This window comes from Trachurus japonicus, chromosome 23 (genome assembly GCF_045865225.1).
Source record: "Trachurus japonicus isolate A0001 chromosome 23, Traja_1.0".
Taxonomy (NCBI): domain Eukaryota; kingdom Metazoa; phylum Chordata; class Actinopteri; order Carangiformes; family Carangidae; genus Trachurus; species Trachurus japonicus.
Genome location: NC_140929.1, coordinates 17,293,196 through 17,317,389, shown reverse-complemented (window position 1 = coordinate 17,317,389; position 24,194 = coordinate 17,293,196). Strand labels below are relative to the sequence as shown.

Below are 24,194 nucleotides of genomic sequence, written 5' to 3'. Positions count from 1 at the left end.
ATCAGATGAGGTCTGTTCTGGGTTTAAGGTCATTGTTAATGTATTTGTCTTTGTATTTGACTACATGTTACTGCACATGATCTGTATCATTACATATCTGCACTCTATGTCCTCATTTTGTTTTTTTCATAATTTTCATGGCATCATTTATCAGTACAGTTTCTGCTTCCAACAAAAGAAGAGCACAGTTTCTATGTGTAATATGAATTTAAAAACTTTGAACGTCACATTAGAAGTAGAATTCCACAGAAATTCCAGGAAGAGTTTTTCCAGTACCCATTCACTAACTAGACCAAATTATTCAAAGAAAAACATGTCTGAGGGTTGTGTGTGTTAGTTGTACAAGGATATAAGTGGAATGCAAGGGAATGTGTTCTTGGGGGTCAAGTCAAGTGGGACAGCAGAACTATATCATTGTGTATTGCATTTTAAAGGGAGTAACCAAAGTGTTCTTATGGATGTTGTGGTAATTATCAGATTATCCAACGCTTTTCACCTTTCTGACCAAGCCTGGAGACAGGGTACAATGAGTGTCTGTGTCTTAATTACCTGTATAAATGGGTAAGCACCTGATAGAATACAATCAAGATACACATTGTGAAGGAATGAGCTAACGATACAGTAATCTTGTGATTATAGTTAACACTATGAGACTGGACAAGCTGCTCAAAAGGCTGGAGCTGTGATTGGCAGGAGTCAAGACCCATTTAGGACTGATTTTGAGAGATGAATGTGCTGCAAAATAAAGGCATCTTAGACAAAAAATATCAGTCACCCTCACCCTCCACACTCTGGTGGGCCAGAGAGCATTAATCTGTTACAGAGAGACATCAGCAGCCTTACTCTCATCCATCACATGCTTTGCCAATTGGTGTTTGTGTGTGTGTGTGTAAACTCTGCATTTAATTGTGCAAAAACAACAACTGGAGTAAATATGTGCAAAACTGAATAAAGATGGAGACTGGTAATATCAATATGTGCACACCAATTATAATACCATAGTTCCAAAATATCTATCTATCTATCTATCTATCTATCTATCTATCTATCTATCTATCTATCTATCTATCTATCTATCTATCTATCTATCTATCTATCTATCTATCTATCTATCTATCTATCTATCTATCTATCTATCTATCTATCTATCCATCTATCTATCTATCCATCTATCTATCTATCTATCTATCTATCTATCTATCTATCTATCTATCGTCGCGGCAGCTTGGGGAAACTTCCCATGATCCCCCGGTTTGTAGTTTACAGATTAGCTGGCTAGCAAAGCAAAGAGAAGGGAGGCTAATGTTCAACAAGAGGTAAGTGACTTTCTGCAGCCAACTTCACAAATAGTAAAGCAAACGACTGTGTACTTTAACAGCACTTTGCGAGTTCGCATTTTGTTGTTGCAGAGAAAAAGTGTGCGTCCGGTTGCACGGGACATTAGCCTAGTTAGCAAGGAGTGTTCTGCTGTGCTAACTGTAACTGTAACTTACATGACATCCCAGGGCGCTGCTAAAGTTAGCTTGTTAAACCAACCGCGTTATGCCGTTCAGTATTTTGTTTAATTCGTGCTTGTTCGTATTTAAACAGAGACAGCTTGTCCCAGCCGTCCTAATGGCTGCTTGTTGTAAACCCACTGCCCCAACTTAGTTGGGAAAATGGTAAAGACACAGTATGTCCGATAATAGACGCACTAAAGAAGCCAGTTGGTTAGTTAGCATACCGAGCCGCGGGTCGTAGGGCGCGATATTTAAAATAGCTAAAAGCGTTTGAAAGTTTCTACACCACACTTTGGAGTATTAGCTCCTAGAGTCGGTGTGCTGAGCTGAGCCCACAGACAGTACAGGGACATTTCATTAGGAGGACTAGAATAAACTTCCACGGTGTGCTAACATTATTAGCTAGTATTGATGTCAACAAGGAGACACCAGTGAGCAGTTAGCTGTTTTCTTCCGTGGCACTCAGCTGGCTGTGTCGACAAAAACATTCAATGATCTTGTGGACTTTAAATCTGCTCAAACTATGTTTGAAGTAAATAATAATATGCTCCCAGATGGTGTCCAGAGGATGTTTCAGACTTGAACCAGTAAATATGAACTAAGGGATTTGTACGTTTACAGAAACAAAGGCACAAACAGATGTAAAACAAAGATTAATCTATGGAATAATTTAGAGAATCGAAATGAAAATATGTAACATACTTTATAGATTCAAATATAAAACTGAATTACGTATGAACACCAGTGTGCTTGTAAACTGTTACACAAATGTTATTCTTTTTAAATTTCTCAAGCTGACAGAAACTGTTAATGTAAGCTTCAGCCTACACCCCTTTGGTCAAGGTACATTTGTTTTGTTTTGTTTTGTTTTGGATACTTTAAGGGAGAAAAAAAGAAATGAATTATTATTTGTTTGTTATGTTATGTAGTATATAATGTTGTTAATTGATGTGTGTACTTGATTCTACAAGACCAAAATAAACTCACTAAACTAAACACTTTTTGCAGTTCAGAGTTGGATGAGTATATTCTGGTTGAGAGACACTGGTATGGAAATCACAAGATGCTTGATTATTGAGTGGCTTGTGTTAAAGACTTTCAGTGGCTGCACTCACAGATCCAGTAATCACTTGAGATTGACTCAGAGTGCACTAACTGGTTGAGATCTTAATAAGTAGCTGAGGGACTCAAAGCCACCATGGTTACTAGATGACAACAAAACCAAGCCTGACTCCCTCTTTAAAAGCACCACACCACACACAGGAGGCAGTCTGTCACAGCCACAGATAAAGTACAGCTGCTTTTCTGGCAACCTTTACTTCTTCTTCTTCTTTTTTTGATACACACCTAGCAACAGCTTTGCTTGGTTTATCAAAATTTTCTTAACTCCTGTCTCTGGCTATTTTTCTGCAGAGGTGAGATGAGCTCCTCCGCCCTGGGCCAGTCGGGCCCTCTCGTCTCAAACCTGGAGCCTGGGATGGGGCAGTCTGCGGCCATGCTGGGGCTGTCAGCCGGGCTGGGGGGAGCAGAGATGGAGCTGCAGAAAATGCTTATTGATGAGAGGATGAAATGTGAGAACCACAGGACCAACTACCAGACACTAAAGGCAGAACATACAAGGTAAAGTCAAATTGAATTTGGTATTTAGTGTTCTTTTAATTTTTTAATGTCTTTGAGTGTAGCTGTCCTTATTGATATGATTATAGTGGGGCAAAAATCAAATCCTGCATAGGAGGACTGCCTTTATCCATGTCAGAGAAGGGAACATCAGGGAAAATAATCATACTTTTATTGGAAAAAGGAGATAGAGTGAGTAATGTGAGCTTAGAGTTATACCTGTTTTCCACCACACACTTGGCTCAGCAGTTTGCCATGGTAATCAGGTATCTGTAGTGTTGTGTGCTCCATCTCAGCTGCAGCATCTTTCTCGCAGCCTGCAGGATGAGTTGACACGGGCGCAGGGTGAACTGAAGCGTCTGCTGAGCGACAGGCAGGCTCAGCAGGAGAAGCTGCAGCTGCTGTTGGCCGAGCTGCGAGGAGAGCTGCTGGACAAAACCAGAGAGCTGGAGGAGCTGCGACTGCAGGTCTTTTTCTTTTCCTAAAATAAAGTAGTAGTTTCATAAGATCAGACCATATAGTTGATTTATTATTTTTTTAGTTCCTTTTGTGCAACTAAACTGTGTGCGTGTTTGTGTGTGCAGGTGATGACACCTCAGCGGCTGGAGTTGCTCAGAGCTCAGGTGCAGCAGGAGATGGAGGCTCCAGTCAGAGAGAGGTTCAGTAAACTGGAGGAGGTACGCCTCGATGTGTTTTATGTCTTTATTACAAGACAGTCAGATCAGAGTGTGAGAGAACAGCAGTATCACTGATGGAGCTCCAACCTATTTGCTTCCAGACTGTCTGATTTGCATTAGCGCTTGCCATCCTATCTAACGGAGCTCCTCTAATTGAAAAGATCCAAGACGACTTGGGTTAACAGAAAACTAAGCACTGAAAGAAACTATTTATTCATCTCACTCATAGGAAATGTAGGTGTTACAGCAGCATACAACTAGATAAACAGGTAACAAGGTAAAAAAAAAAAAATACATATGCAAATATAAAAAGAGAGAGAGAGAGACATTCATTTGTACAAAAATATTTAAAAAAATGTTTTGCACAGTTTAGGGGAGGGTGTATAGGAGTAAAGTGTGCAGTGTAGACAGAAATAAATTAATAAAATACAAGTAAAATATATAAATTTAAAGGGACTACGAGGAGTTTCGGAAAGTGAAGTGTTTTCACACTACATTTCCCATGAGGCCCCGCGCGTCATTAACCAAGAATGAAAGTCGGAGGTTCGAAGACAAGCAGATACCGTCGTAAATGGCGATCCAGTGGCATTATTCCCATGACCCGCCGGGCAGCGTCCGGGAAACCGAAACTAGGAAATGCTGGGCGAGCCGACCACTAAATAATAATATCAAAATAACTATAAAGACAAAACAAGTGTTGGTAACGTAGATTCATCCACATTAATATGAGACTATTTTATAACCAAAAGCAAACTCCTCGGGTTCTCTTTAATCTAGGTAGTACAGTGAAAAATGGAAATGCGTGTCTAGTGCAAAAATGGAAAAATACTAGAACATGTGTTTTCATGCTTACTGTCAGGCTAAGTGTTTAGTTTTAATGATGTATGACAAGGCAGCTGAAACAGCCCTGCTGAAGAGGAAAATTGCTGCTGTTATCCTTTAGTACCTGCTTGAGACGTGACATTAGCAGCTGTGAGTCTGGAGTCCATAGCAACGGTGGGGAGATTAGCATTGATTGCATGTTGACAGTCATTTGAAAGTCTGAGCTTTCATGGCCAATTTCCATGTGTGTGCCTCACTGCTCCTTCCCTCCTCCCTCTGATCTGTGTGTCCACAGGAGACGGAGAAGTACCGGTCTGAGTACAACAAGCTGCGCTACGAGTACACCTTCATCAAGTCCCAGTTTGACCACCAGAGGGAGGAGCACGCTCGTGTGCTGGAGGAGAGGACGATTCGCTTCGAGGCAGAGGTGTGTTTGAAATATGATGTGAAATACTGATCAATACCAATGACGATGAATCTGAGATCTAAAATACTGAATGTCCTGTGGGCAGCTCCATCGGCTGGAGAAGGACAGGGAGGACCTGGTGGCTCAGTACCAGGGTTCAGATTTGATGCGTGATGGGAAGCGAGTGGAGGCCCTGCTGAGGGAGAAAGCCCAGCTCCACCTGCGGCTGAAGGGGCTGGAGGCGGAGGTGTCGGAGCTCCGAGCCCAGAAGGAGAACTCGGGTCAGCAGGCCGAGAACGTCCAGCGGATCCAGATCAGACAGCTGTCAGAGTCTCAGGCTGCGGTGAAGGCACTGGAGGTTAGATGGCAGCAGTTAAAATGAAACCACCTTTTGTTTTTGTCTAATGTCAAAGTGTGGAAACAAGTAAAATGTTTTCTTTAGTAGGGGTGCAACAGTACAGGTAGCCCACGGTACGGTCCATATCTCGGTTTTCGGTACAGTTCTCCCAAAATTATGTTTAAAATCTTATTTCCTTGTAGGGCTCTCTCTCTCTCTCTCTCACACACACACACACACACACACACACACACGTAGACAACAGACCTGTCTGGACAGCCCCTCCTCTCTGTTCACACTCTGAAGCCCCTTTTAGACACAGAGCTATCGTACTATATTGCCCACATTTTGTAATAATCTGCCACATTTTGTAATAAAACTCTTGAACGCAATATATAATAAACTTTGCCGTATTTTGTAATAAGTTGTTACATAATGCACCAAATTATTACAAAATGCGAGTGTCAGTGCAAGTCAGTGCATTGTGTAACAACTCATTACAAAATGCAGCAAAGTTTATTACATATTGCGTCAAGAATTTTATTACAAAATGTGGCAGATTATTACAAATACACACACTCACGTGCGCATGGACAGGCGTCACCCTGCAATCGCCACCAGCGACCGCTCGTGTGCTGCCTGTTTTCTTTTTTTCCGCTTCTGTGTGTAAGCTGCACTTTCACCCTGGCTCCACAGCACAGTAGCCTGTAAAGCAGTACACACCAATGCAAAATGAATTGTAAAACCCATAAGGGCGTATTGTTCCGTGCAGGACGCACCGAACAGTTTAGTGTTTTACTTAGTACCGTTGCATCCCTATTCTTCAGTGAATGTGATTGGTTGTGTGGTTGACAGGCGGAGCGCCAGTCATTGCGCCTGCAGCTGGAGCGGATGGAGAGCGAGCTTCACCAGAGCCACGAGCAGAACGGCCAGCTCACCGGGCAGCTGCACAAAGCTGAGAGAGAGGTCACCTCCCTCTCCTGCCAGGTACATGTTGCTTTCAGCTGTGACTTCCAGACAGGGAGCTGTGTTACTGAGCTCTGTGGGCTCCAGTGGCACAACCAGGTCAGTGGGTGACTATAACCCCTTTCTCCCCAGGCTTCTCTCTCATTTTTGTCACAACATGAATTCCCCTCAGTGTTTGGTTGTAAAACCCAGTCCGACCCGTTGGGCTGATGTCATCCTGCCAGTGAAAGCTGAGTCACAGCTGACAAGCTCAAAGACCCAAAAAAGACAAACACGCCTGTGGATCTTACACAAGCACATGAAAAGTAGAAGTTGGAGATGTTACTGATGTCAGAGTGAGATGTAGTGATGATAGCATCCAGCAGGTGTCTCCGGTGGGTGTCATGGTGACGGCTTTCTGTCTGATTCACAGATTGAGACACTGAAACATTCACACAAGCTGGAGGTGGCCAGTATCAAACTGGAGTGTGCCCGCTCTAAAGGGGAGGTGGAGAGGGAGAGAGACACTCTGCAGGGGCAGAGAGATGGTATGGAGCGCACACACACGCACACACATGCACACACACGCACACACTCCTGTCCTGACTCTCTGTCTCATAATCTTGGGGAAAATTCAGATTGAGTAAGAACCAAAAAGAGCATGAATGAGAGACATCTGTTTCTGTTGTGAATCTTTTCATCCACCTTGATCTTCAGTAAATGCTCCTGAACATGTATAAACTCGTGGTGGAGCTCCGCCCCCTTCTTCAGAAACACAAACACACTCCTTATTTCCGTCTCCCACACATTCTGTCTTTGTTGATGACACGGTGATTTACTATGTCCCACGTGGAACAAGCTGTGCTCAGTATGACCAGAAGAGTTGAAAGTTTCATTTATGGTCACTGAGCTGAACCTTCTTATATCTGTTGTTTCACTTCCAATCGTAAAACATACTGCTGACAATAAAAATACATTTGACCTTTTCAGAGGTAACAAGAGGTCAGATTCTAAGCTATTCGTCAGACATGATTCAAATTCATGTTTAGTTTAGTTTAAAACTTAATTTCTGATTGCTTGTGGGTCCTGGACTCTCCCCGTCACCTGTGTTCCTCAGGTCTGCAGGCAGACGTGGAGGAGCTTCAGGCTGCTGTGGAGCGACACAGACAGGTGGTGGTGGAGAAGGAGAGGGAGATGGTGAGGAAGGTGCAGTCTGCCCGAGAGGAGGAGTTCCGCAAAACCGCTGTTTTACACGAGGAAAGGTGAGAATTAACCGTGTGTTGTTTCAGTCTAATAGAATATTAAAAGTATTATCTTTAAAATGGTGATTTCTGAGTTTCTGGTCCGTCCGTGTTGTCAGGCTGGAGTTGGAGAACCGTCTGGCGGCTCTGGAACAGCAGAGGGCCCTGCAGGATGCTGCAGACCACAGCCAGAAGGAGGAGTGGGAGGACCGAGTGCGTAGCGCCCAGCAGGGGGAGGAGTCAGCCCGCAGAGAGCTGCAGAACCTGAGGTCAGTGAGACGACCAGCAGCGCCGCAGAGCAGAGGACACATGTCGACTCATGTCATCTCAGCTCTGAGGGACAAAGAGTGATCGATCAAACCTCTGAGATGGGAAATGATGTGCTTGGTGTAGCCACCAGGCCCATTTCCTTTCAGCTACAGTTTCTCTTCCTGGTCAAACGTTTGAGGAACTGAAAATAGAGCAAATGAGTCAGTACCAAAATAAACTGGCCGTGACTGATCAGCTACTGATCCTGATCAAGCAGTTTTGAGATATGTGATCAGTAGATCGGAGTGTTAGTGTGTGACAGGCCATCGAAACACAACTCATCAGCCGTGTGGAACTTAAATGAAGTGTGTGTCACAAAGTGTAACTTCCTCCATGTCCACTAATCAGTATCAACTGTAGATCAGGCATAGGTATAAATGGACTTGCACTTCTATAGAACTTTTCTAGTCACTTGTACCACTCACCACACTTTACGCTGTTTATCGCATTCACCCTTTCACACACATTTATACAGCCGGTTAGTGAATGACCCGCTCTGCCTCCTGAGCCACAGCCGCCCTTAACACATAGCACTGTGCTTTTCTACACAGTTGCAAGGCAGCTTTATCTGTACCACTCATCACACACAGAGGTCATTCATTCTGCTTAACAGAACCGAAAGAAGCATAAAACAGAAGTAAAATCTGTGAAAAGTAAATGGTACAGAAACTCTGATAAGAAAAGCGATGATATCTCATCCGATGAATTAATGGAGGCAGAGGAGAACAGAGCAGTTTCACCATCTTTCTAGAGGCCTGGTCAGATTGGATTTGACCCGTTGGAAGCTGGCCCAGCTGGTTCCAGCAGGGGGCAGCAGAGTGACTGAAAGACACTTCACCATAGACGAGGTGTGCCCACTGCCCACATGTTTTCAGCTTGCGAGCTGCTTTCAAAATAACCAGGTCAAAATGTATAGACATTTCTGGAAATAAATGTAATATATCTGGAACAAAAGCGGTAAAATTTCAAGAAAAAGTTGGGGACCCCCGTGAATCCTCTCAAGGACCCCTGGGTGTCCCCGGAACCACTGTTCTAAAGCATTCAGTCCTAATTATAGGGAAGATAGATTATATTAAAATCTAAAAGAAAATTAATGTCATGCAATCTACCCACACTATCTTTGGGCACCTCTGTCATAGACTGTGAATAAAAATGAACAGAGCCTCTATGTCTCATGTCATTGGCTGTTCTGACACCACCTAACTTGTGGCTATTATGAAATTAGGCAAAAAGAAGGGACTACTCTGGGACATAGATACATTTACATACTGTAAACATGTTTATTTCTGCTGTATCATCAGACAGTTTAACATGGGAGTCTATGGGGTCTGACTAACTGCAGCCTTTGCTGCTTCATAGTTTCCATTGTGTTTAGTTTTAACTGTGGACGTCACTGCTCTTTGTTCTTAGTGTTAGTGATGAATAAGTTGTATCAGTCTGATGATCAGACGGTGTGATTTAGTAACCCAGTTAGGAGAGTGTTGCAATAACAACTCTGGCAGATGATAATGGAATGAAAGTCTTGGTTACACTCAAGGTCTCTGTGTTCCTGATATGCCAAGAGGCCAGTATAGTTTAAAGGTTTGCAGTGACTATGTATCTGATGTTATTTGATGCAGAACTAAACTTCAGCAGCAGAGCTCCCAGCTGGAGGAGCTGGAGAGACAGAGAGCAGAGATATCTGAGCTGCAGCAGGTAAGTCAACATGATCAACACACAAAAACAACAATGGACTTAGCTCTTCAAAAAGCTGTGATGCAGTTTTTTTTTTTTTAACCCAATAGCAGAACCAAGATATGGGCCTCCAGCTGGGGACCCTGTCTCACTCTGAGAGTAACTTGATGGAGACCAATCAGCGGCTCAGAGAGACCCTGGACAGAGTCCGGGAGGAGCTGAGGACGGCACGAAGCCAGGCTGAGAAGAGCCAGCAAGAGGCAGAGAGGTACAACCACACACTGTAAACGTGGAAGAAATGGAACGTCTTCTATAGGTTTCTGAAGAGCTGCTCCAAGCCGAGTGCTACATACTGGTTTGTGGGAAGCGTGCACTCACCTTCTGTTACTTAGAGCGGCCTCAGACTTTATTATGCACAACTTTGTCTGTTAAAATGTAAACAAGTCAGTAGGTTTGTCACAATACCAGAACCTTTGTAGTTGATACCAATACCAGTAAATTTCCACGATTAAAAAACAAAACAAAAAACAGAACCCATGTGCTTCTAAATTCATTAGGGTACTTTCACATCAAACTTATTTAAGCTCCATTGTGCTTCAACAACTTCTCACACTGCACAGTATTTAAAGAGCAGGTGGAAACATGAAGTAAGAACAGAGTTAAAATAGTAAACAGAAAGTCATGTACTCATTACTTTTATCCTTCAAGTATTTCAACAAGAGAACTGTTGTTCTCATTCATTCACTTTCAGGCTGTGTTCACACATACTGCTGCAAAAATGACACATTGTTTCATTTTTCATCTCCTACGTTTTGCATTTACACACATTTGTTTTTTCTCTGGTCCAAACCATGGATGTGTTACGGTCAAAACGCTGCACTACTGTCAGAGTGTCATGTTTCCATGACAACTGACCGGAGAAAGACGTGTGTCATGTCATGTTTACGTGAGCTCAAACTTGTGTGGCACACGGAGCAGTTGGAGCAGCTCCAGGTCCGGCTACTTTCACATAAACGGACCGCGAGTTGGACTGTTGCTGCGTCAGGCCTGACAGGAATCCACACGTCCGCTGAGAGCAATGTTGTATATTCTGTACTCGCGGTACCGAAAACAGCAGTTAGCAAAATATTTTGTGCGTGTTGGCATTAGAGCTGTAATCTCCCAGTCGACTGGTCGATTTATTGGTCGATAAATTCTGGCTTGACCAAAATTCTGATTGGTCGATTTTTTGCCGTGTTAATTTCATCAGGAGACCCGGCCTTAATTGGGGGCAGGCTTTTATTTTAGGGAGGCTTTTATTTCTAAATCCCTCTTCATCATTCATTAGCTCATCTTCATCTTCCTCACGTGCAGTCCACAAAGAGTTTCTGATCATATCCTCACCAGTTTGTTCCAGTTTGTTTTTGACCTGGCCTGTATTTGGGGCCGGTCTTTATTTGTTTGTGTAAACAAAGCCCCCAACCATTATATGAGACATGGCTATTAACTGAATACTGGCTGTTATTTGAGGAAATACGGTAGTCTATTCGTGTCTCCTGTTCAGTCTCGCTCTGTGCGTGTCTGTCAATTATTATAACATGACAAAAACAATTGTCTAAATATTCCCCTGATATCACTACTGTAGTTGACATATATTTTCTATCTATTTCTATTTCTATCTAATATAAGAGGGCAGTTTAAGAAAAAGGCAGGTTTTGCTTCTTCAGTGTTGGCCTAACACTCTCCCTCCTCTTCTTCCTCTCCTCTCCAGGATGCTGGAGGAGCGCCAGGTGGAATGGCTGGAGGAGAAACACAAGCTGCAGGAGCGAGAGGCCGAGCTGCAGCACAAATACTCTCAGGTCAAAGAGAAAGTGCACAGAGCAGCGGTGGCTCAGAAGAAGGTACAGCTGCTCCACCTGGCTCCTCAACATCTTTGATCTTATCCACATTTAGATTAGTTTTATTCATAATGTGTTGAGAATGTTTGTATACCTGGAGATCTGTGTAATAATCAGATTTTTCAAGCCCATTCCTTCCGCAAGTCTTTAAACTGTCTTATCTGTAATAGAGTAGAATGTTGTTATTCCCTTTAAGATCCAGAGTTTAAATCTGCAGTCCATTTTAATAGGTAATAACCCAGGATCATAAACACACCATTTATTCATCTTCAGTATGCTATCTTCAACTGATTAATGTCATGTCACATATTTGCAGACAGTTGTAATATTTGACCACTGACACGGTTTCAAAAGCGACTACAAACTTTCTCCCTGGAAGCTTTAGATAATGTGTGTTTGTGTGTGTGTGTGTGTTGTGTAGAGGAAAGCGCTGACGGAGAACAAAGAGAAGAAGCTGCAGGATAAGATCCAGCTGATGGAAGCAAAGCTGGAGGAAATGGAACTGGAAGCTGCTGCAGCCAAGAAGTAAACGTCACCATCACATCCGACTTTCACAATAAAATAATCTCAGTAACAGTCAAATACGAATACAAATGACTTTATTAATCGCCAAAGTATAAAATATATAACAGCTTAAAGTGACCTTTCATTGAAATAAATGTCAATCAGTCACCTTCTGTGACTGGTGACACAGTTGACTGAGCTCCTTCTCCACCGCTGCAGTTTCACATTAAAATCATTTAGCTGCTTACACAGGAGTGGACTTTTATTATGAAGCAGCAACAGGAAATGCAGTGAGCTGAGTACTGATGTAGTTGGGTCAGTGACAGTGATTGACAGATTTCTCTTTATAAAAACAAAAGCTGGTTCTGTGACGTGACTGAAATGTTCTCTGTCCAGACATTCATCGTTCTCAGAGGAACAGGCTCAGCTCAGCAGACGCATGAAGGAGCTGCAGCGACGCCACAACGAGTTTCGACGTCTCCTCCTGGGAGGCCAGGGTCCGTTCAGCGCTGGGCCCGCGTTCCTCGCCTCCTCCCCCACCCCCCTCCTCCTGTTTGGCTCCGAGGGGCCGCTGTCCAACATCCCGGTAAGTCTGGCTAAGCAACAGACTGGGACAGACCTTTCAGCCGCAGCAGCAGAAAACTGCCCATAATGACACAACAGATGACGCTTCTAGTGCAGGAGAGGAAGTGCACCCTCCTGCTCAGACTTCACACATACAAAACCCACAACCACACGCCTTCTGTGGGTTCCTCAAACTGTCATATACTCATAATAAATCAAGAGACTTTACCAGAAGCTGGTTCAGCCAGAGACCAGCGTGAATTGACAGGAAACTGGCTGTACATGCAAAATAACATCCCTGGCAACAAAATGACAACAAAATACAATATGCACATGATTAATTGTTTAACCATTAACACAAACTTTGACTGATTAATACTAGCGGTTCATTTTTAAAAAATGAGCTCCTTATATCATCAACTCATTAGGGCGTGTCGACACATGCAGGCTTCCTCTTGCAGCAACAAGTTGCACAGGAGGACTTATATGCGTGTGATGTAGCGCAGTCAACATGAAGGAAGGTCAGACCACAACATACATGGACATCTGCATGCGCATCACCTGTAAGGACGGTACTGCTATGACATTTTTTTTTTAAAAGGAGGCGCTGTGCTCTCCAGCTGCTTCACCTATTCAAAAAGTGTTCAAAACGTGAAGATCTAACCTCAATCTGAGCACCGATCAGCTGAGTCAGAGCACAGTGGATGTGGCTGCACAGCTGTAGCAGCGTGTTTGTTTTATTTAAAAAAAACATTGATCACTGATATAGTCACAGATGTTTAATAGAGCATTTTAATCTTATCAGTTAACAGTTAATAATCAGTTAATGAGCATCCCTATATGTGTATTAATGCAGTGTTGTCCTGGTGTGTGTGTGTGTGCTGCAGGAGGAGCAACATCAGAGGGAGCTCTCTCTGCTGCGCAGGAGGCTGGAGGACCTGGAGAACGCCCAGCAGCAGCAGCTGGAGGAACTGGGATCTCTGGTGCAGAGAGAGCGGGAGCCCAGTCTCCAGTCAGCCTGACCTCTGACCCCCGCTGGACTTGTGTTGGCAGTAAAGGAAGAGCCCTGTTTCCAAGGACAGTGCTTTCACACAATAGATAATTTATTGTTGTGTTGAGTGATGAATTCAGTCACTCGTGATGAAAAAAAGCTGCAGCACCTTTTTATTTTTCTATCTGACCACAACACTCTCAGGATTTTATACAGAGACGCCTGTTGTTGGTTCTTCAGCCTCTGGACACGCTTCAGGCTGTTTGCACAGTTTCTATGGACAGATGGTGTCCAATGTTTTACTTGAATTGTATTGAAAGAATTCTATTTACAGATAAACCTGTCTGTTGTCGTATCTATGCGTCCGTACAAGTCTTTGTTGTTCCCTGTGAGACAGACACAAGGAAACTGATCTGGGTAGAAAGGTTCCTGGCAGGATCTGGGGTATCTGAATGCCAAAAAACTTAATGGAGTTTCCAGAAGACTTCTCCTCACACACTGACTGAGGCAGTGAAGAATGAAGTTTCCCTCTGCTGCTCCTCTGGAACTGTTTGGCAGCTCAGTACCTGATCCTCCACCTCACAGCTTCACAGTTTTTCCTGTCACATGAGGAAAGCCAGTGGCTTAGTCCCAGGAGCAGCTCTTCAGCTGATCGAACGAGCTCTTGACGTGGAGTAGCTGTTCCGTCAGCTCAGTGGGGGCGCCGTTCTGGTCCAGCTTCTCTTTTATCTGTGGAAAAATAAATTCAGGGGTTAGTTTAAATGCATTCTAGTGAAACTTTCTGTGTCCAAAAACATCCAGTTGCCAGTTTGACTTCTGAAGTTCCAAGACGATCATTTACAACCAGTCCTCCATTCTCTCCACTGTCCTGTTGAATAAAGATATGGATTGGACAAGCCCAAAATATACATAGGCTACAGTATATAAATACTCCAGGTTCAAGACCCCTACACGATCCAGTTTATCAATCTCTCCACCAAGACTGAGAGTAATATAGTATATATTATATACGTATATATTTTTTTATCTACCGTTACTGATAATGTTAACTTGACTGTGATCAGCCTGTGGCCGTAAGGGAGGGAACAGGAAGTAGGGAGCACTGCTTTATGCAGAATGTGGACCTGAATGCATCTTAGGTATGAATGATTATTTATTAATGAATCTATGGAGGACCCTGGATGTCATTGTAGCCCTTATAATTGGAATGGTTAATAGAATTTATCTTAAAGATTATTATTATCCATTGATTATAATCAGCTGATTCACTCTGTCTCACACTCTGGACCTTCACTGCCAATGAAGTTAGGCTAAACAATCCCAGTCGGTTATGGGATGTAACAAGCTCACTCCCTTTATATAATAATAATGTTCTATCACTTCTCTGACTTGCTCCATATCACACTGACAACAGGCGTTTCCCCCTGAAACTCTTACGCAGTTTAAACATGACAGGAAGAGGAAGCAACACCTGATAAACAAACCAGAGAACGAATCTGAAGGTTTTAAATCTAATTTCCTACACACACACACACACACACTGCTTCATTTCACAAGTCTTTGTGGCTGCTGGTCTGTTAACACCCTAATCCTAGCAACATGTCGTGACTGATCAGCACCTTTCTTTTTCTCTATCTATGCACCATCACCTTGAGCTTTGATACCACAAGTGATGCTTAAGATGAACTCTTATCTGCGGTTCAGCCTAAAAAAAGCTCAGATGATCACACTTCACCTAAAAACACACATTAGTTGACACACTCTGACTGAAAACTCCTGTGTTGTGTTTGTAACCCTGGGTTTTCTCTTCCAGAACACTTCCATTCTATGTCAGTTACCGTGGAGCCAGCGTGCTCACCGACACGCTGTCCTCAACAAACCCTGAGCTTCAGTCCGTCTCCACCTCCTGCTGCCATGAAGGAGCTTCTGACATTCCCTCATCCACACTGTCTGCATCACAGTGCACATCACAAACATCATGTGGGAGGAAATTAAAATCCTACAGACTTTTGACTGTTTTCACCAACGTAACGTTTTTCCTGATGAGTGAGGGATCTAAAATCTGCCTCAGTCTCTTATGGTCAGTATCAGTTCCTCTGCACTGAAACCTTTTTGTCACTGTGAATAAGAATATCTATCAGACAGAATGGCCAGTGTACTGATTGGTCAGTGATGAACCAGTCAGAGCTGTGCCATTTACAGATAATCTGACACGGTCTTTATTTAGCTGCTGGAGAAGTGTTTTAAACTTTACTCTCAGCGTTAGCCTCCATGCTTTTTCAACTATCAGTCACAGAGCTGTTCCTGGGTCAGAATCTGAAGATTCAACCATCGATCTGTAAACTTGTGTCTGATCTGTTTGATTTATTTCTTCATCTTCTGCTGACTTCTGCTCCTGCCAGCAACTGTAGAATATAAATGTGCTGCTCTCTTCCCTCTGACATCATCTCTGATATTAATTTCCTGTTGACTGAAAGTGACTGAAAACATCCAGTGATGGTGAACGTCAGCTGAGGAGAGCACGAAGAGACGACCACTGACCTCAGTGAAGTATTTCTGGATGAATTTGTAGAGCTCTCTGAGGGCCGACGCTTCGTTGAATTCATTTTCATGTTTCTGAAACAAAAACAAACTTAAAATTTTCTCACTGAGACATTTTTGATTTAGATTTTTTTATTCTGAAGAAGATGTTACCTTTGACTCCTCCTGCAGGAAATTCTTGAATTCGGATTCTGTGATTGTCGATCGCTCTCTGAGCTGCTTGTAATAAGCCTTCACTTCCTGTTTGAACGTGGGAATGTCTTTTGCGTACAGGAGCTTGTTGGTTGGTGCATGCTGGAGAAAAAAAACAGTGACAGTTAAGTGCTGTGACTGAGTCCTCTGTGACTTCCCGCTTACTCTCTCCTCTTGTCGGAATAAAACATGAGTCTTCACTACTGTACCTTCCCCAGCTGTATGTCACTGAGTGAGAAGGAGTCCATGAAGGCCTGGGCGATGACGGACAGGCAGCCGTCCAGATGTGGACTCTTCTCCATGTCGAATACAAACTGGGGGTTCTTCAGGATGTTGACCCAGAAGCGCAGAGGCAAACTGTGAACAGGTGGAGAGCCTCATCAGGCCCACGCTCTGACATCTCTACACAGCTTTTGGACCACCCACACATACCTATGTTCAATGTCCAACTGATCACCAGACAGACAGTGTATAAACAATAATTCTTCACCTAGGTTTCACCTGAATCGCACGTGTGTGTGTGTGTGTGTGTGTGTGTGTGTGTGGCATTCAGACAATAGCCACACACGCAACTCACTGGTTGCATTGCGTAACCCAGTGGTTCCCAACCTTTATTGGCTCGTGACCCCATTTTGACATCAACAATTTCTGGTGACCCTGCGATCACGTGATCGTCAATCAAGATGCGGCAGCTCTGATATTTTTGTTATGCTGCATTTCATTTGAACTCGATTTATATTCGAGAAAGTGAAAGTATAGAATACAGTTGTGTAAGATTGTGTGTGGTGTTTTTAATCATTATATTTTTATCTGTATTTTTTTTTTTTTAATTACTAGACATTTCAGGCGACCCCATTTGAATTCCAGGCGACCCCATGTGGGGTCCCGACCCCAAGGTTGAAAAAGACTGGCGTAACCTGATGATTGACGTCTGTCAATCACTTTTTCCCTCCTGTTTTCTCAGATTAAAATGCATCCAAAACATGGCCTTAACTTCACAGGGAAATAAAATAAAGACAGAGTTTATCTACAAATGATTGACAGAGGAGGTCCCGCATTCAATCAAATAGGTGCCGGTTCCGATCGGCACGGGTCAAATTAAGCCCTGGCTGCCTCCAGTAGGAGCTCGGGTACCAGAAGACCGACGGGATTGATGGATTTGATTGATGGACGAATCTCTGTCTGTCTGTCCGTATGTCCTTTCCTCCATGCCGTCCGTGGTGCTTAAATAACACGGAGCATTTGTTGCCAATTTAAATTCAGAGTTTTGTTAAAGCCTATAGTTTTTGGTTGTGCTAAGCTGCCTATTCATGGTTGAACATGCATGTAATCATTTAGCTTTTTGTTGAAAACCAGCTTCAATCCTGTTGTTTTCTGCTGAGTCCTGGTTTCTTGCCCTGATAGTGATTTTAACACTTAATCACAATGTATTGTTTTACATGGGTATGTGCATCCATGGATAGTGTGTTTAGTACTGTGTCCTTTCAGGTTTTAATTGGCACATAGCTGGCAAACATAATTATGTAAAGGGGTAGAGCCTCAAATGGGTAGTTGATGTAAACCACATCAGCTAATGGGGATCCAAATCAAATCAAATCAAATCATATGAAGTATTGAAACGGCCCCCGGATGCCTACGGCCGCCACTGCCCACCTACCTGTTGGTCTTCCAGATGTGCAGCACATCTGGGTCGGTGATCTTCATGTTTTCTGCCTGAGCGTCCAGGAAGTCAAAGAAGTATTTGACGGCGTGCAGAGCTCGGCTGTGCGGCGTGCCCCAGATGCTCCTGAACAGGTTCTCCACAGACGAGTGCACAGCCACCTTTACACAGACAGAACCAGGTGATGTCTTGTATTAGACTGAGTGGACGTACTGAGCTCCAGCAGAACTCACTGCTGCTTATTCACTTCCTGTTTCCTATGTAGGTCAAAAATGACCTGCTCTAGGTCTAAGCTAAAACCCAAACATCCACATTCAAAGCTAAGACGGCACACTTCCTGTACTGCTGATGGTATATATAAAAAAAATAACCACAGCAGAGGCTGGTATCATTTCTGCTATGTCGGAGGAAGCCGAGGTCTGTGATTGGCTCCTCTTACCTTGGTGGAGAGCAGCTTGGTGAGGTGCACTTCCTTCAGCTTTAACTTCTTCCTCTCTGGGTTCTTCCTCTGGTCCTCGACTACGTCAGGGTCGATCTGCCGTGACAGAGAACATCTGTTGATCTAAAGTCCAAACTTTGATTAGAACATCTGAGGAGGGACAGAGCAGCTCTCACCAGGTGGAAGTATTTCCCAGAGAAGTTCTCATCGTCTGAAAATGAGCAGAGACATGGATCAGCAGAGGTTCTTCTTTTCTAGACAGAGACAGAGCCTTCTCCATTGCCGCCCCACCCTCTGGAATTCACTCCCCCAACCCATCAGAGACTATACAGGCGCCTACACCTTCAAATCACTCCTAAAAACCCACCTTTTAAAACTGGCTTTTAATCTGTAAATGAAACATGTCTAATTCTCTGTTTCTTCTATCCTACTGTATCTCATTTCATATCTCCTTTTGATTGTCCACATGTTTCTGTATTTTAATTGTGTCGTTATTTTTTATGTAAACCCCTTGAGCACTTTGAGCGCCTTATAAATAAAATGTATTATTATTATTATTAGGTGTTTGACAGCTCATGATGAAAGGAGGTCAGATGACATTTTAAAGGTGAGAGTGGAGCAGCAGATAGATAGATAGATAGATAGATAGATAGATAGATAGATAGATAGATAGATAGATAGCTCTACACCACATCATCTAACCTCAACCAACATTGTTATACTTATGTCTACCTTTATTCCTTTATTTTCATACTTAACAGCCAAGATCACACTGTTCATACCGTAGTTACTGTATGTCAATTTTATAATTTATCTGTGTGTGTGTGTGTGTGTGTGTGGGCTCTTACCCTTCAGACTTCCCTGTGGACTTAGAGGAGGACGAGGACGAGCTGCCTTTGACAGGACTTTGATCGTGGCACCATCAGGAACCTGCAGAAGAACACACACCAACACAGACACAGACCTGTGATCAGAGCTGGTTCTGGAACAGCAGGAAAAGGTGCCAGCTTTTTCTGCTGTGCTTTCAGTTTTACCTCTTGTGTTTAATCTTGTGTGTGTTTGGGTCTGTACTGATCTCAAACATCAGCTTCTCAGGAACTCTGGACAAATTGTATTTGATATTTGCTCAATGCGAATTAAAGCTCCACAGTTTTCTCTTCCACTGTGTTTCTTTTGAAGTGTTGATCCATAAGAACCAAAAACCATCTCATCTAGTTTTACTGTTCCTGGAAAGAGGGTCAGGGCATCTCTCCTGATTGACTGTTTTCTGAGTGGTCCAATCAAAGGGAAAACAGAGAAACCTAGGCTGCAGTGGAAGTCAAAGAGTTCAGAAGGATATAGAATTGGACAGCACTGACTGCAATTTAAAACAAAAAACAAAACTTTATCTGTAATTCTAAATAAATTCTCCTTTTTTGACCACAGAGACAAAACAAATAGGTCTGAAATGTTGAAATAAGAGGATGTGATTTTCCCTTTATGTCTACAACAGGTTTTCATTGTTATGAAATACATGCTGATCATCATTTGTACTTATCCAGTTTCTGTCTTGTGACAAACAAGAGAACACACAAAGCCCCAAAATAGCCTCCTCATTCACCCTGTAAACCACACAATAAAAAATGATGAGGCCAGACAGAGGAGGAGGTCTGCACCCTGAGGACACTGTAGTTTATTAAGTGCAGCATTTCAGTGGGTATATTCCAGTTTCACCTCTACCCAATAAACCGCAACACAAGAGTTTGTGCATGAATGTGAAAGTCTGACAGACAGTACAACTCTCACCTTGTAGTGACTGAGCGTGTTGAGCATCGTCACCTCCCCGACAACCTCCGAGCTCTTGTCCACCTCCTCCAGAAGAACAAAGGAGCTGTCCTTCTCAAACTCTGGAGGGAGAACAGTGTGAAGATGCAGATGAGTTCATGGTAGCTCAGATATCACTGGCACTTCATTTATAAAGTCATAATATGAAGTTAAATGAGCTCTATAGTGCCATAAACCCCCTGTTGTGACATTACTATTCTTATTGTTCACAGCTCATCAGTGACACTTCTGCTCCATCTGTCCCAGTTTATCACAACTTCATTCATAGAAAAGACTTTTTAGTAACCCATGTAACACATGTTTCTGCCTCTAGTAGGGTTTATGTTCTAAATTATGCTGTTTTTGTTCTTTCTTTTTTTATATAAATGGTTGATAAAACTGACAGTCAATCAGACTTTTTTGTTCCTCAACAACAATCTATATCTGGATGTTGTGAAACAAAACTACCAATGACCACGAGAACAGATTTTTTTTTTTTTTTTTTTCTGACAGTGTTCCAAATTATTATACACATCAGAGTGCAGTAAAGGATTTAAAATGGAAATTTGTTGTATTTTGTTGCATTTGGATATAAAACCAAAGGCTATATCAGTCAGAAACATCTTCACAGATGACGATACATATTAACACAGGAGCACCTTCTTTGGTATCACCTTGATAACTCTCTCATCATAGTTCCTGCCTGTATATGACAGAACTGCCTCCCACAGCTGCTGGTTTGAGGTGAAATCCTATTTACATAATAATTTGGAACGCAGTGTAAATAGGATTTAAGCAAATCCCCGGCAGTAAGAAATGTAGGAGAGAGCTGGGATGGTTGTAACATTTCTTCTACTTTTACTCCAGAGCAGACAGAGCTGCTACTGAGCTGACTTTAACTGAGCAGGGGAATCAGCTGATCCTGGATCAACAACTGACCACAGTAACTGAACGACTGGAGCCGCGTCACTGACCGATACAAACGTCCCGCAGCGGGAAGTTGTAGGGGAAGCCGAACTTGGCCTTGAAGGCGGTCAGGATCTTCTCTTTGACCTGCTCCACTGAGTCACAGCTGAGGGCGCTGACCTCCAGAGGCTCGCTGACCTCCCCGTCGCTGCCCACTGCAAACAGCACCTTCAGCTTCTGCAGACAACATACACACACATGGAAAAGACTTTCAGAGCTGTGCTGTGCTCTTTCTGACATCCTCCACCTACTCACCACTCAAACATTCTCTCTCAGTGAGTGAGCGGTGACTCAAAGCTGAGCTCACTCTCACGCACACGGCAGCTCGTACAGTAGAAACACCGACGCTGATCTGAATGTAAACCTCAGTCAACAACAGAGAAAAAGAACAGGGACACACGCTGACGCTCCGAGCTGTGTCACATGACAGGAAGTCAGTATGACCACAGACTGATCGTGCTGATGGTTGCTGCCTGCAGCTCTGTCATGTTTTGCCTCTGCATTGGAAAAGTAAAGTGATTTACTTGACATGGATACAGTGACAAAAACTACTATACATGTTTTAATATTCCACTTATGAGTGTGGACATGGAGAGGGAAGTGTACAAGAAGAACCAACAGTGAAGTCAGTGCTCATCAAGTTCATTCCTGTTTGAATCTAAAGGATGTTCAGAATGAGCAGGTGCCACATGCACAGACATGCGCCATGATGAGTGAGAACCACAGAGCCAACAGGAAGCAGCTAAAGCAGCTAAAGTGTGGTTCCTCTACAGCGTGGCACGTCCAACTTCCACTGTTGGGCACCGTACTTTAAAAAGTAATTGGTTATATTTACTAGTATAGTTAAAGTAACTGAGTTAGTGAATAATATATAATTCATACCTAAGATGCGTTCAGGTCCACATTCTACATAAAGCAGTGCTTCCTACTTCCTGTTCCCTCCCTATCGGCCCTTATCATTATCAGTAACAGTAAAATAATGCTGGAATTGCACACATGTGCTGTGACATGGCGTGATGACACACACATACACACACACACACACACACACACACACACACACACACACACATATATAAAACTTGCTCTCTGTCTTGGTGCAGTGCTGGGCATGTTACTTTAAAAAAGTAATTAGTTACAGTTACAGTTACTCTCCCCAAAAAGTAGCTGAGTTAGTAACTAAATTACTACATTATAAAAGTAACTAATTACCAGGAAAAGTAACTATTACTTTTACAACTTCACAGCACAAATACACACATGTGGCTCAGAAACAGTTTTGTCTCTAGAACAAATTTCCTGCATGATGATATTTTTTATAAATGTGATGTTCTGTTTACTTCCTCTCTGTGCTAACACAGTCCCAACCCAAACTACACTTGAACTAACACTTAACACACACACACACACGTCTGATCTGATGAGCTGGGTGTGTTGTGTGAACTTGGATCGATCTGAGATGTTCTGTACTCCCTTCTCTTTTTTTTGTCAAGGCTGTGAATGTGTGTCTGTAGGCCTATCTGTCACACCCTCAGTCTGATCTTTGTGTGTTTTCCTGTAGTGAATTGAGTCCCTCAGTTTGTGCACAGAGCAGGTTGTTGACCAACACATGTTTTCTCAACCTGCAGTTTCCTGTTTCCTGGCATCAAACATGGTCCACCCTCCAGCTCAGAGACTGACAGGTGACAGAGTCCCCGTGCTGTGGGAGGGGAACTTCTGCAGTATCACTTCAGACTGAGCCTTAGACAGGCTGTGTTTGGTAAACTGAGCTAAATCTGGAGGTGAAATCTCAGTAAATTGTGTGTGTTGAGTGTGATATACTGTAGAAGCACTGTGGAAACGTTTTACGTAAACACACACATCAATTCTGTGGCATCACCAGGTTCATTCAGGTTCAGTCTCATCCTGCAGCTGGACCACGAGTCCAAACTGGTATGGTCTGTAGTACTGGTCAGAAAGATAGACCAAAACATGACACCATACTGTCATGCTAACTCAGTGTCTCCATGGAAACAATCACTGACATCTGAAGAACAGCTAAGCACTGTATTCCAGTTTACTGTAAGATAGTTCCACAACAACCAAACAGTAGATAGATAGATAGATAGATAGATAGATAGATAGATAGATAGATAGATAGATAGATAGATAGATAGATAGATAGATAGATAGATAGATAGATAGATAGATAGATAGATAGATAGATAGATAGATAGATAGATAGATCACATGCAGAGCTAAAACCAAGGTTAAAAAACAGTGCAGTGAAATGCAGAAAACCACACAAAACAAAAGCACACAAGAATAAAATGTCACACATGCACACACATGCACACACATTTAGATCAGTATAAAAAGGTACAGTCTGCGAGTGGTCCGGAACGGCTTATGGTCTCAGCCGCGCTATCTTGCTCATCTTAGATAAAAAGACTGAGCAGAAGTCAGTCAGACCAAGATATCTTGGTCTCTGTGAAACTGATTTCTGCTCAAGGCAGATTTACCTTAAGGGACAATAAAGTTATTACTGATTGATTGATTGATTGATTGATTGATTGATTGATTGATTGATTGATTGATTGATTGATTGATTGATTGATTGATCTTAGCGTGATGGAGTCAGTGTGAGAGCACATGAACAGAGAGACTGAGGGCTCGCTCGCAGCTCCAACCAAAACAACCTGCCCTGAACGCTCTTTATATCAGTGAACTTAAGCCCAAATCTAAAACAGAGAGTGTGGTTGCACTGGAACTCTGAGGTTTACATCAGGTGTGAAAAAGCCAAAAGTTCACCATCACTGACACACTTGTGATGAAGATTAAAGGTTGGGTTGGAGATCTTATTCTGGAGCTTTTTTTTTTACTAATCTGCTAGAAATCCTCTTAACACCCGATTGCAACTGAGTAAATAAAGGCTTTTTCACAAAAATGAAAAAAACACTTGCCTGGGGAACGAACAAGCCTGGAAAAACACCATCCAATCACGTACAATGTCATGTTGTAGTCAACTGGATCGTGATGTGTCAAGCTACCGTCTCTCTCCCTCTCTCCCTCCTCTGGCGTGCACGAGAGTCTTCACCTACGTCCACAGAAAAGCTACACTCCAGTCTGGTGGGTGGCAATGCGCCTTGAG

General features: G+C 43.0%; 2 protein-coding genes across 2 annotated transcripts in view; one reads left to right on the top strand and one right to left on the bottom strand.

Annotated features, from left to right (window-relative positions):
• Nucleotides 1-1,218: 1,218 nt before the first annotated feature.
• Nucleotides 1,219-14,229, top strand: cep83 (centrosomal protein 83). Its single transcript, XM_085769007.1, has 16 exons — nt 1,219-1,316; nt 2,913-3,119; nt 3,433-3,583; nt 3,701-3,793; nt 4,911-5,042; nt 5,128-5,379; nt 6,214-6,345; nt 6,737-6,851; nt 7,421-7,565; nt 7,664-7,813; nt 9,473-9,548; nt 9,638-9,795; nt 11,278-11,407; nt 11,826-11,929; nt 12,305-12,494; nt 13,360-14,229. Exons 1-16 carry the CDS (start codon nt 1,303-1,305, stop codon nt 13,492-13,494), a joined length of 2,184 nt encoding a protein of 727 aa, XP_085625133.1. The 5' UTR covers nt 1,219-1,302; the 3' UTR covers nt 13,495-14,229.
• plxnc1 (plexin C1) overlaps nt 13,921-24,194 on the bottom strand; it is a 30,941-nt gene continuing 20,667 nt past the window's right edge. Inside the window, exons 22-31 of the mRNA XM_085769001.1 lie at nt 21,073-21,241; nt 20,081-20,181; nt 19,144-19,225; nt 18,472-18,506; nt 18,296-18,391; nt 17,854-18,017; nt 16,406-16,553; nt 16,158-16,298; nt 16,005-16,079; nt 13,921-14,192 (exon numbers count right to left, since the gene is read on the bottom strand). Coding sequence (XP_085625127.1) covers nt 14,088-14,192; nt 16,005-16,079; nt 16,158-16,298; nt 16,406-16,553; nt 17,854-18,017; nt 18,296-18,391; nt 18,472-18,506; nt 19,144-19,225; nt 20,081-20,181; nt 21,073-21,241 — 1,116 coding nt within the window. The 3' untranslated portion in view covers nt 13,921-14,087. The remainder of the gene's footprint in view (nt 14,193-16,004; nt 16,080-16,157; nt 16,299-16,405; nt 16,554-17,853; nt 18,018-18,295; nt 18,392-18,471; nt 18,507-19,143; nt 19,226-20,080; nt 20,182-21,072; nt 21,242-24,194) is intronic.

Coding starts and splice junctions, on each gene's coding strand:
- cep83 (XM_085769007.1), top strand. Junction 9,549..9,637: donor AGATATCTGAGCTGCAGCAG/GTAAGTCAACAT, acceptor TTAACCCAATAG/CAGAACCAAGATATGGGCCT. Junction 11,930..12,304: donor GAAGCTGCTGCAGCCAAGAA/GTAAACGTCACC, acceptor TTCTCTGTCCAG/ACATTCATCGTTCTCAGAGG.